Source organism: Malaclemys terrapin, chromosome 8 (assembly GCF_027887155.1).
Source record: "Malaclemys terrapin pileata isolate rMalTer1 chromosome 8, rMalTer1.hap1, whole genome shotgun sequence".
Lineage (NCBI taxonomy): Eukaryota > Metazoa > Chordata > Testudines > Emydidae > Malaclemys > Malaclemys terrapin.
The window spans coordinates 17,770,440-17,783,202 of record NC_071512.1 but is presented as its reverse complement, the minus strand read 5'-3'; the positions used below and the strand labels follow the sequence as shown (position 1 = coordinate 17,783,202).

At 44.1% G+C, this 12,763-nt stretch overlaps 1 protein-coding gene across 2 annotated transcripts in view; it reads right to left on the bottom strand.

Annotated features, from left to right (window-relative positions):
* The window catches only part of SH3RF2 (SH3 domain containing ring finger 2), an 81,227-nt gene that overhangs the window by 41,891 nt on the left and 26,573 nt on the right, over positions 1 to 12,763 (bottom strand). For both annotated transcript variants that reach the window (XM_054038300.1, XM_054038301.1), the window contains exons 3-4: positions 3,708 to 3,977; positions 671 to 766 (exon numbers count right to left, since the gene is read on the bottom strand). In XM_054038300.1, coding sequence (XP_053894275.1) covers positions 671 to 766; positions 3,708 to 3,977 — 366 coding nt within the window. The remainder of the gene's footprint in view (positions 1 to 670; positions 767 to 3,707; positions 3,978 to 12,763) is intronic.

Sequence of the window (12,763 nt, the reverse complement as noted above, 5' to 3'; positions counted from 1 at the left end):
TCAAAAAAATGATTTTTTTCCCCATGAAAGTGTTCAGTTTGGTTGAAAGGGTCCCCCCATTTAAAATAGAATTTCAATTTCGCAACTATTTCTAATTATTAACATCACAAAACCCATCATGTATCAGGGGGTAGCCGTGTTAGTCTGTATCTACAAAAACAACAAGGAGTCTGGTGGCACCTTAAAGACTAACAGATTTATTTGGGCATAAGCTTTTGTGAGTAAAAACCTCACTTCTTCGGATGCATCCGAAGAAGTGAGGTTTTTACTCACGAAAGCTTATGCCCAAATAAATCTGTTAGTCTTTAAGGTGCCACCAGACTCCTTGTTGTTTTTGTAAAACCCATCATGTTACCCTCACCCTTATTCATAGTGTCAGCAAAATGCCAAGAACTGAATAGGCCATGAAGACTGAATTACCCCTTCATTGGTAGTTGTGGTCCCTCCAGTTAGGAGGTGAGATACATTGACAGGGCAGTGTTTGAGAGTATCTCCTTAGCTTCCAACCACCATTCTTCACTTAAATGAGATGTAACAGAAACCAGAGAATACCCTCCAGGATCATGGACCACCTGAGGAGCATCATTCAGTATGGTGGGAGTGAATACACGTGTCAACTGCTTACTGTGGTAATGGATTGAATAAATATTTTTGAATGTGCTTCACTTACCTCCACAAACAAGATGGGGAAGATCCCTATTTTATCACCTAACTTGCCCTCTGCCCAGTTCTCATCAACTCTGCTAATCACTGTGATGATATCGCCCTGAAATGCAGAAGCATATTGTTACCAACCTTCCCATCTGGGATAGGCAGATAGTAGGTGTAAAGATGGGGTTGACCCGTAATTGCTGCAAAGCAAAAATCATTAAGCAGCCTCAGAGGTATGTCCACTGTAGAGAACACAGGTCTTCAGCAAAGCTCTTTGGCACATGCGTAGCCTTAAGTACATGTTTAAGTCCATTTCTATTCAGCTCTATGCTTAGTGTGCATTTAACTTAACTTTAAATGCTTTGCTAAATCAGGACCATGAAACCAAAAATAATGGAAAATGCATGAAAAGCAATGAGCTTATGACTTTTTAAAAGACTCCCTTCATGTGGAAATTCTTTAATTACTACGCATGAATAAAATAAGGAAAATGGCATTTCAGATATGTACCAAATATAAACCATTATAAGTTTCCAGGCAATTGGCACTGTACTGCTAAGAAACTCATATAAACCAATATTTCAAGAGTTGAAATATCCTAATATTATTGGACCTGCAGTACTTCAAATCAGGGCTGGCTCCAGGCACCAGCTTACCAAGTAGGTGCTTGGGGCGGCCACTTTGGTGAGGGGCGGCACGTCCAGCTATTTGGCGGCAATTCGGCGGACGGTCCCTCACTCCTGCTCGGAGCGAAGGACCTTCCACCGAATTGCCACTGCAGATCGCGATCGCGGCTTTTTTTGTTTGTTTGTTTGTTTGGCTGCTTGGGGTGGCCAAAACCCTGGAGCCGGCCCTGCTTCAAATACTCTGGAGCAAAACTAATTTTGTATCGACTGGTGGCTAAAAATCCTTTGGAAAGATCCATTTTCTGTGCAACCCAGCAGAAATGAAATATTATTAGTTTTTAATATACTTGTATTTGATCTTTTTAAAATACCTGCTGGGAGAAAAAGTCCAAAAATGCATGGGACCAAACTCACATTTTTCTTTCCTTTGAATGAATTTGAAGTTTTAGAGTAAAAGTTGATTGAGTCTCAAATTCCAATTGAGAGCAGAATGGTCTTGGCCTAATTCCCCTCTGGCCTGCATCACTTGCATCTATGCAAAGTGGGTAGATGAGGATTCCATTACAGTTTGGTAGAACTTTGCTTTCCTTTTGCGCAGGTGTAAATGACTCCACAAGATGAAGGAGAGGGGATAATCGGGCCCCCTTTCCTGATGTTTCTTTTAATAATAATACATTGCACTTTGATAGCGCTTGTCATCTGGACTGTGACTTAAATCACTGCATAAACATCCAGGGCCAGATTGTGGTTCACTCTGAATCGGTGCACAGAACCTCTCCTTTCTTGCATCACCCATAAGGGTCTTGTCACAACTCCAGTGCCTGGGTTCTGCTGACTACTAGCACCCACTGGGGTGCAAATAACCTCAAGAGGGGAATAGAGCAATAGAGAGGAGGGTTTGCAGGGTATGCTGAGCTTTGAATCCTCCTGCTGTGGTTGGGTGCACAGAGGGAGCTTCCTAGACCTCGTGCAGCCTGATGGGTGATATTAAAGGGAATCACTGCAGCAGCTGGTATCCTTCAGTGAGAACATACAATGTGAGCTGTCTGACTAACATTGCAAGGGACGGGGATGTGAGTGAGTGAGTGAGTGTGTTGTCCCCTCCTCGAAGAAGCATCTGCCTGTTTTATATGTACGATAACGCTCCGTGTGCTAACTGAGCTGTAGGCGTGGAAATGGAGTGCTGTCTCCAAAAGCAAATAAATAGAATGAGTAAGCAGTGAAACAAAGACAAATAAAGCAAAAAAGAAAACAAAACCAGACGGCATGAAAGAGAGGAAAGCATCTGCAGTTAAAAAATATTGTCGGCTCCCCGTGTCCCCTGTGTTATTGTTAGCAATATTAGAAACCACACTTTAAAGTGACAATGCAAAGTAAGCAGCAGCAGATGCTTCAGTGAAACTTACTTTCTCTTCTGGTTCCGCCTCATCCCAGTTTGAGATAACAGCTGGTTTTTGGATATTTGAACTTTCTTCCCCCCAGCCTTCCCCTCACCCAGCCCTATCCATCAAGCCTCTTAATTTTGTCCTTAAGCCACTTTAGAGAACTGCTTGTTTTTGTCACTGATTAGCAACAGCACTAGGGGCTGAGTTGCCAAGTGAAAGGAAAAACAGGTGACTTTTCTGTTAGGACATCAGAGCCCGTAGGCGTTGGTTTCTCGGCTGGATTCAATATGCTTCAACCTAATTTTGACATACTAGGAAGTGTTGACATTGCTGTGAAGCACAGTTACCTTGAAAAAATATCTCCTCTAAAAGGAATAAATGCAAGTCCCGTAATTTCAGTAGAATACCATGACAGATGGCAAATGTCTGTAGAACCATGCAGGTGTTGCTTCACTAATGTATGTTCCTAAAGGAATGGTTGAATATGTTGATGGTGCATAGATGACCTCTGTCCTCTGACATTAAGTCATTCTCCTTTTATTATATAACTAAACATCTTTCAAGGCAAACCCTCCCATAGTTTAGGGAATAATGCCGCTAATCGGTTATTAGCTAATTGACTAAAGGAGCATTGTTGAGAAGTTAAAACAAAGGACTGAACATCAGGCTTCTGGGTTCTGTTTCCACCTCTGTCAAATTTCCACTCATTTTCTAAATATCAGTGTGTGTCCTTGGGGAAGTCACTTAGGTGGGACTTTCAACCATTGACTTCAATGCTTGGTTAGAGTTGGGTTAACACTGAGGACGTCTGAAAACCCTACCCTCAACCTCTCCGTCTTGGTTTATCTATGTGTAAAATGGGGATGATGCTTACCCCACTGAGGTGCTGGGAAGTGTAATTCTTGTTTGTATAGAGCTTTGAGATCTTTAGATAAAAGGTTCTATAGACCTGCAAGGTTCTATGGTGCTGATGACAGGACCCAGGATTGAGAAATTACCCAGCTGTTAAAATACCTGCCCCTGACTTGCGGAAAGGCAACCTTACCTTATGAAATGTCAGGCAGTCCTTATTTTCATTTTTATCTCTCTCTCTCAGATCAAAGTTGTAAAGTGCTCTGCACAGGGGTGGTGGCAGTGGAAGTTGTTTGATAACCTGCACTGAGCTGGTTGGGAAAACCCCACTGACCCCATTGATCTCTCCCAGGTACCATTTTTCATCCAGCTGTCGGTGCAATATGATGATGTCCCCTTTATTGAACCTCAGTTCACCAGGGTTTTGTCCTCTGTAGCTGTACAGGGCTCTGGCCCTGGGAACCTGCAGGATAAGAAACAAACATTAGCTTTTACTCGTGACCTGCTGACACAAAGTTCTGCTCATCGTTGTGTAAGCTAACATGACTCCTCACATTTGCATCCTTAATTGATGTCAGTTTCTAGTGAAGACAAGCCCCAAAGGAGAACTCCTGACTGACACCAGTGCAGCTAACACATCAGGTTCAATATTTAGGAATTTGATGAAATGAGCAATTGCTTTCTCTGTACTGTCCTCCTTGTGGGGCTTAATTGTCTCCTGTAAGTTTGTGATCCTCTCACAATGTTTTCATATTAATAAACCCACATCATTAGGCTTTTTATTAGTTAGTTTTTTATTCAGTATCCTATGCACTATGGTTTAACTGTTGGCTTTAGTTTATATTTTACCTGCTCAGCACTTCAGGAGGGGGCACTTTATTAATAATAATTATTAATATTATTATTGTTTCTTAACTGTTCAATCTGAGTACGAGGGAGACATGTACTGAAATTAGAAGAGATGAGGGAACCTTCCCGCATTGTTCCCTACAACAGTCTCCTAAGTAAAACTAGAGTTCACTTAAAATATCCACTTTACTGACCTGAATCATATTTTATCCACTCCAAAAATTCAATTTAATACACAGTGCAATGGATTGTTTGGATGGTTGAATCAAACCCAGAGCCATCACTGGCCTCGCTGCCCTGAGCTCAGGAGCTACAGTTTGAAAGCAACCTTGCAGATTTTTTCCTGGAAGAAGACGAGTACAGATAAGCCAAAGGCTGCTTCTTGCTATGCAGCGGTTCCAGGTGTGCAGCGCTTGGTGTGACAAGCACAGGGAACAAGCGTCTGCATCAGCTCAGAAAATGAGGTGGGGGGTTTGTATTCCAGGCTGGTGGAAACACCTTGGGTGAGCAGCTTTATTAGATAGTGTACTGTCCTACTACACTCCACATAACACTGGTGGACTTTGGGTTTCAGTTATATTTACTGAAATTTGTACCGTATGCTTCTGGTTGAAGTGCAAAAGGAACTAAAAAGTTGGAAGTGCAGTAAGGGTTAAGGCTTGTAATCTACCCACAAAATAACCCTGTGTGAGGGCCAGCTGACTTAAGTACTGTATAGGCTCTCTGAATAGGGGTGAATTTCATTCCAGGTGCCTGAGTGTTGTAAAACGTTGTATTGCCTACAATAAAGAGCACTGCCAATAGACCTCTGCAATCTCTAAGCACAGAGGGAAGAGTGACATTAGAAGCAGCAGCTTTATTGAATATCCTTGTTTTGGCTTGCTAAACATTATTTATTTAATAATGCTATTTTAATACAGCATCTTGGTGCTATTTAATACAGCAGTTGCCATGCTGTATCAGACTAGTAGTCCGTCTGGTCTTGTATCCAATTTGCAATGGTGGCCAAAACCAAATGCTTTAGAGGTACGTGAAAAAACCCTTATGCTGCACAATTTTGCAATAGCATGCCTGTGGGAGAGGTTTCTTTCTAACCTGAGCCAGTTAGTTGTTGGTTTTATGCTGTGAAGAAGGAGGGTGGATATAGCTGATAAAGTTTATCCTAGCTAGTGTAACTGCAGATGTTATTCTTCTTACTCTTATTAATCCTTTCATGAATCCTACAATATTGTTTGCCTCCATAATATCTTGCAGCAATGGGTTCCACAGGCTATGCATCTTCTAAAATAGGTTTCCTTTAATACATTTTTATTTGCAATTATACAGTTCCTAGTGGAATATGCTCAAGTACCTTCCCTGCAATTGTTATGCCTCTTGAAATAATGGCAGCTCCATTCTCTGTGGAAGTATATAGATCACTCACTGAGAACTCTGAACTTGAGAGAGGGCTCTAGGGGTATCCTGATTCCTCCAATGCAAAGATTGAAAAAGTATAAGTCAAAAATATCCCACTGATCCATTGTGGGTTATAGATACAACATACCATGGTGCTGAAGCCAAGGTCTAAAGACCAGAAAAAAAAATTAGAGCTGGGTGGAAAGCAATTTTCTCTTCCCTGCAAATATTTTGGCGCTTTTGAAAGTTGTTCCCACTCTGCATCAGGGTGAAACTGAGATCTTTTGAAGTTTTTCATGGTGGCTGGGGAGAGGGACTCTCAGAATAGCCAATAGCCCAATAGTTAGGGTGTTCACCTGGGATAGATGAGAGCCTGGTTCAAGTCCCTTCTCTGCCTGGTTCAGCGGAGGGACTGGAACTTCAGTTTCCCACATTCAGAAGAGTGCCCTGGCTGTTGGCTCTTCTGAGGTGGGTCTCTCTTCTGTTAAAGCTGTTCCACTTTGTATAAATAGTTAAATAGTCACTGAGTCAGAAAGAGAAAGAGACTCTATAGCCTAGTGTTTAGGACCCTCCCTTGGGATGTGGGAGATGCAGGGACTTGAAAAGAGATTCCCCCCTCCCACTTGCAAATTCTATCATCCATTCCACAGTCATTCATGCTGAAAGAAATCTAAACTGCATAGTGTCTGATCAGTTAGGAAGGTTAGAATTGACACATTGGATCAGATTAATCATCCATGGAGTTTGGTATCCTGTCTCCATTAGTGGTCAGTACCAAGGTGCTTCAGAAGAAGGTGCAAAGAACACCACCAGCCCCCAAGGGAAGTTCAACCCTGGGATACATTTTACAAAGGCTGGGTTGTTTCCAGACAAGCAGATGTGCCAGTATTGTGAAGATCTGTGTAAGAAGGTGTGACATTACGCCCCATATTCTTCATGGAGATATGGTTATGATATGATTATGGCATAACTAAGATGTATTTTATGCAAGATGGGTCATGTGAGATATCATTGGAAAGGTTATGATTTACTGAATATGATTATCCTATTTGTATGCATGTATCATTTTTGTATCTGAAGTTAGGAATATTGACTATGCATCTGTTACAAATGTGTTTACACCTGGGGAACGCTCACCAGATAGAATACAATCAGTCCTGATGGCCGGTTGGGAAGGACCATTAGGGAAAACAGTAGGTCTTTGCAGATGCTAATCTCCCATTGGAAAGCATTCCTGGGGACCCTGCAAACAGCCTCTGAGTTATGGCTGCAGGGTCATGTGACCAAGTCACCTGGTACTAGACTTCCGGGGGGAGGGATAGCTCAGTGGTTTGAGCATTGGCCTGCTAAACCCAGCATTGCGAGTTCAATCCTTGAGGGGGCCATTTAGGGATCTGGGGCAAAAATCTGTCTGGGGATTGGTCCTGCTCTGAGCAGGGAGTTGGACTAGATGACCTCCTGATGTCCCTTCCAACCCTGATATTCTATGATTCTAAAATACTAGTATTTTTCCACTAACCAGGGGTGGGAACCACACTGGGAGACAAAGGATTCCCGCCATATGCAAAAACTATTTAAGGCAGGGGAGTGACATTATCATGATTCGTTCTTCACTAACTCTCTGCCCAGTAAAGAAGGCTGCTGGAAACACCTGAGAAACAAAGAGACTGAGCTGGGGTAGGGTGGGAGGGCTGAGCCCAGGCTAGAGGGTGTCTGGCTTGTGAAAGGAATCTCTGGAGTTTTAAGCTGCAAGCAAGTCTCTGCAATCTGCCTAAAACATCATTTAGGGTGAGAATTTGCTACTTGTAACCAATTTCTTTAGTATATTAATCTTAGATTGCATTTTGTTTTATTTTTTTTATGTAATCTGCTTTGATCTGTTTGCTATCCCTTATAATCACTTTAAATCTATCTTTTATAGTTAATAAACTTTGTTTTGTTTTGTCTAAAACCCAGTGTGTGGAATTCATAACTGAGGGGCAAAAAGCTGTTGCATATCTCTCTCCACATTGAGGGAGGGGGCGAATTTCACGAGTTTACACTGTACAATTCTCTGTGCAGCACAAGATGGTACAGATTTGGGTCTACCCTCTAGAGTGGGGGGCGTGCACTTGAGTACTGGGAAATTCCTTAGCTGAGCCTTCCCATGCAGAGCTGATCTCAGCATCTGTGTGTAAAGCTGCAGCTGGGGTGTGTCCCTACCTGTATGTGTGCCGGTAAAGTGCAATCTGAAGCTTGAGGGGGAGGGCTTGGCTGGCTTGCGTCAGCAATACAGTGTCATGGGAGCCCAGGCTAGTGGGTCAGGTGGGCTCAGTGGTACCCCACTTCCGAGTGGCACCCTGAAGAAGGGGTGGGGAACCCATCACAGAAGGCTCCACCACTTGGACTTTTCTGCCCCTATCCGCACAGTGGCTGGGCACAGCTGCCATCCTTATGCTCCCCAGACACAGGAAATGTCATCTTCTAGGGCTTCCATGGGGAGCCTTGAAATGGGCATGGTGGAGGCATGGGTAAGGTCTATTCCTCCTCCTCTGTGTTAATAGCAGAACTAAGAGCGAAAGAAAGGTGCATTGCTGTTCCCTCCCCTCAAGGGAGGTTGTCACAGGCACCTCCCTCCGCACGTGGTCTGGGGTTCCCCTGTTCTATTGAGGCTCCACAACCTCTAATCCCCACAATTACCCAGAGCTATGCCTGTCAGGCACAATAAAGCCCCAGGTGTTCTGTAGTCACCTCCCACATGCTGTAGAACAAACGTTCTGAGGGAGGCCCACATTCTGGAACTGGACCTTGGCTCCAGGGTCCAGATCAGAGTTAAATGAAACTGCTAATGCTAAAGATAGCACCAGCAAATGCCTCTTCATCTCTTTTATCTTGTCTCTGGAGCCATAGATTAACTCTCCCCATTCTTTGGGTTTTGCAACTTTATGTAGGGGGAGAAACTGCACATTAAGTGTAAAGCAGCTGGCAAATGTGTTTAATTCATTATAGGTACTTTTTTGCAGCATGACCTGGTTATTATTAAAGTGGCATTCACTACTGTTAAATGTATTGACATGAGCTGTTCAAAAGCTATCTGCTGCCATAGGCTGAGAGGCCAAGGATTGTCTGATCCATAGAGACTGAATAATTCATATCACTATCTAGAAGTGGACTTCTAGGTGAGGAGCAAGGCATGTTAATTGGGCAGTGGGGAGGATTGAAGTGGGGAGCTTCCACTGCTACTGCTCAGGCTGTGCCCATTCCATGGATAAATTGTGGATTTCAGTCCCTAGGGCAGTCAAGGGCTGGGTGACAGTGTGTCCTAGTGGCTAGGTTACTGCACCAGGACTCAGGAAACTGGGATTTAATTCCTGGCTCTGCCACTGGTTTGCTGGGTGACCTTGAGCAAGTCACGTCCCTCCTCATGCCTCAGTTTCCCCATCTGCAAAATGAGCATAATGATCCTGACCTCACTTTGAGATCTGTGGATGAAAAGTGCCATGTAAGAGCTAAGTACTATTATTAAATCAACTTACCTTCATGTGCCCTAAATTAAATCTAAACTAAACTCTAGTATGAATGGAAAAATTTAAGTCCCTGGTTCCTGCTCCCAGATCCTGGCTTGCTTCTCACATAATAACCAATATACAGTAAATCATCATCATTATCATCTTATTGGAGAGGCAGCACAGGCTAGTGGGCCAAGCACAGGCCTGGAAGTCAGGAATTTTGGAGTCCTAGTACTGGCTGTGCTGGCCTGAAGTGCCTCACTTAACATCTTTGTTGTTTAGCTTCGCCATCTGTAATGTAGGAATCACCACTCGCTGGGGTGGTGGTGGGGAGTTAAGGCTGGTTACTGCTTGCTGTGGAAAGTGCTTAGTGGTGGTGTTCTCCACTGAAAGTGGCTATCGCCCCCAAATCAGAGCTAAACTGTTATTTTAAACAATGTTTTTATCTGACAATTGTGTTCCCTTTTAGATTCTGCTGACTGCTCCCCCAGTGATTAATTGCTCTCCCACCATCCTTCACCAGCACAGTCTGTCAAAACTGAAGCTCCGCACGGCTGTAAAAAACGCTCTCCCTCTTGAGAGCGTAGCTCAACCGCTAATGCTTCCAAAAGGCTAGCTTGGTTCTTTCATTTCCGAAAGCTTCCGTGGCTCCAAAGCAAATATTCTGAGCTCACCTCCTAACTTGAGGCCCAAGAGCTCCCGTGGAGGGGAATGGGATCTGTGATCCCAATTCAGGAAAGTACATAAGTATAGCCTCAAGTCCCATTGATTTCAATGTGACTAAAACTCATGCTGTAGAGCTTGGCTGAATCAGGACCAATATGTGAGGAGAATTTGGCCCTTGGTATGTGTGAGGGTTTGGGGAACCTGTATGAAATTCTGGTTGATTATTAAGTTGTTATTATGAAAACTGCTGTATCATTGAATTCCCCTATGTAAATATGCTGGGGGGGGGCTGGGTCTCTGGCCCTGCCAGAGCAGGGCAATAGCCAATTGGTTCAGGACTATCAGCACCTCAATAGCCCTTGCCTGGGGAGAACAGAAGAGTTACTGCTTCCTAGGGCAACACAGTTCTCTCAAAATTCCCTCAACAGGGAGGGGAGGAATTGGAGAAGGTGGAAAGGGGAAGACTCAGGGACACACACAGGAAGTTTGAGCTGGAGAGGGGAATGGGACAGACCAAGGTTGGAGAAGAAGAGCCAAATACAACCATGCACTGAGACAGAAGGATGGTGGACAGCCCCAAAGGATTCTGACCCCAGTGCAAAGAATGCTCCAGAAAGGTGAGGAAATTGGGGAAGGGAAGTGTGTATAGCCTTTATTGTTCTTGTATAGACTTGTGCTATTAAAGAAATAGCAATAATGTTGTAGAACCCAGTGGCGGGGTCCCCTCACAGCAGTCTGGTGAGTGGCCAAGAGGAGAGGCTCGACTGGGTTTGTGATAGTAGATAACTAGTCTGTGGAGATGGTATATGTGCAGATGGAAAAGACTTTTAAAGTCAACTAGCTCCTGTCACTGCAGGATTGTTCCTTACTCTCTACATTTGTTAGTGCTTTTCCTGGTCTGGTTTTAAATGTACCATGGGTTTGGGAGGCAGCACTGAGCCAACATATAACAGGCAACACACCCACACCCACGTTATTGCAATTTCATGTTTGTTCTTGTTTTTGTCATTCAGACAGAAAGTGTTTGGTTACTTTTTGTGTGTGGAGAAATACAAGTTTCCACAACCGCAAATCTAGCAAAGATATGTCAAAGCTTAGGATTGGGCTAGCAGTTCATGTACACAAACCCATCAATCCCAGCAGTATTCTAGGAGGAAGGTAAGATCCCAGAGAAAGATTAGACTCCAAGTTAATTAGAGCTTGGGGAAAGATCAGAAAGTGACCTAGAACTTGGGAAGAGAATGTTCTACAAGAATAGTTACATAATCATTGCTACTTACTACAGAGAAGGGAACCAGGAAAAGAAGAAATTCCTGTAATACCTTCATAGCTCTTTACACCTTCAAAGTATTTTGAAACATAAAGCAATTAATATTAATGTTTAATGCTAATTAAAAGTAATTCATTTTGTACTGTAAAATGTGCTAATGGTAAACATGCATGCACCTGGCTTAGTAATACTTGAAGTGCATCTGTGCAAAAGGAAAGGCAATGAAAGAACTCTGTGTAGCCTTAAAGTTCTTTGACGAAGTCCAAACTCTGCAAGCTCTGTTTCTTTTCAATCACAAGAATTTGTTATCAAAACAAGTGGCTTTAATATTCATCTTCTGAGCACAGTGTCTCTCTCTCTTTCTGAGGATGTAAGGGCCAAACAATCTTATACCTGCAACTTAAATGACTTATGTTAGCCCAACACTACAAGACTTCATTTGTCAGAGGTGCTGAGTACCCACAGGTGTCACTGGCTTCAGTGGCAGGTGCTGAGCGCCTATAAAATTCTGACCTGTAGTTTTAGAAGGTTCTGGAGGCCTCAGTGCCCTTTACTTTGTGTCTCCCTTTGTCCTCCCGCCCAGGAGCAATCTCTGACTTGGCTAATCCATGTTCAGTTATGCCCTTGCAAACCTAAGAGAGTCCACAAGATTGCATTAAAAACTCATGTTGGCATCATCCAATGCACAATCTAGCCCTGGTTCTGCCTGGAATCCCAGAACCTCATCTGCCCAACCCAGCCTAACCCTGGATCCAAGCACTGTTGTTTTAGCCCCTCTGAATGAAGAACTGAGCAGTAAATTGCCCTGTTAATCTAATTTGATCAATGCAAACATGATGTGGAAAGCCTGGCCGCCTTGCAACAGTTTCACTGCATTACATCAGATGAGCCCAATACAATCAACTGTGGTGCTGCAGCCACAGGTGTCCCCAGTAATTCTTGCTTTTTTCTAGAGCTGGCCTGAAATAGAGAGAAACCAGAAATATCTATGCTACCTGTCGATGGGTCCCACGCACATGCAGCCTTGCCACCATTTTTCACTAGTCGGTCTCATTAGGAAATGCAGGTGGCATCTATTAAAGAGGGCTCAGTGAGGGCCTGGGTCATTAGTGGGGATTAAACCCCAGGAATTTGATCAAGGCTGCTACCACTTAACCAAACCAGTGGTCCCCAAACTGTGGGACATGCAGGGGGGCGTACAGCAGGGCTGGGGCCAGCCACCATGAGGGATGTGGGGAGGGAGCATCACCCAGCTCAGCTCCGGACCCATCCGCAGCTCTAGTCTGTCCCCTGCTCCACCCCCAGCCCAGTTCCAGCCCTGGCCACAGCTCCACCCCGCCCCCTGCTCCACCCCTAGTCCAGCTATGCCCTCATTCACTCTCCACCCCCAGTCTACTTTCATCTCTAGCCTTAGCTCTTCCCCCCATCCCCAGTTCAGTCCCCAGCTCTGCCTTCAGCCCAAACTCTTCTGCTGAGCCAACTGTGCAGTAGTGGAGGTGGGGGGCATGGACAGAGTCCATTGCTGGTAAGGGAGGGACACGACAGGAAAAGTTTGGACACCACTGAGCTAAAGGGATAACT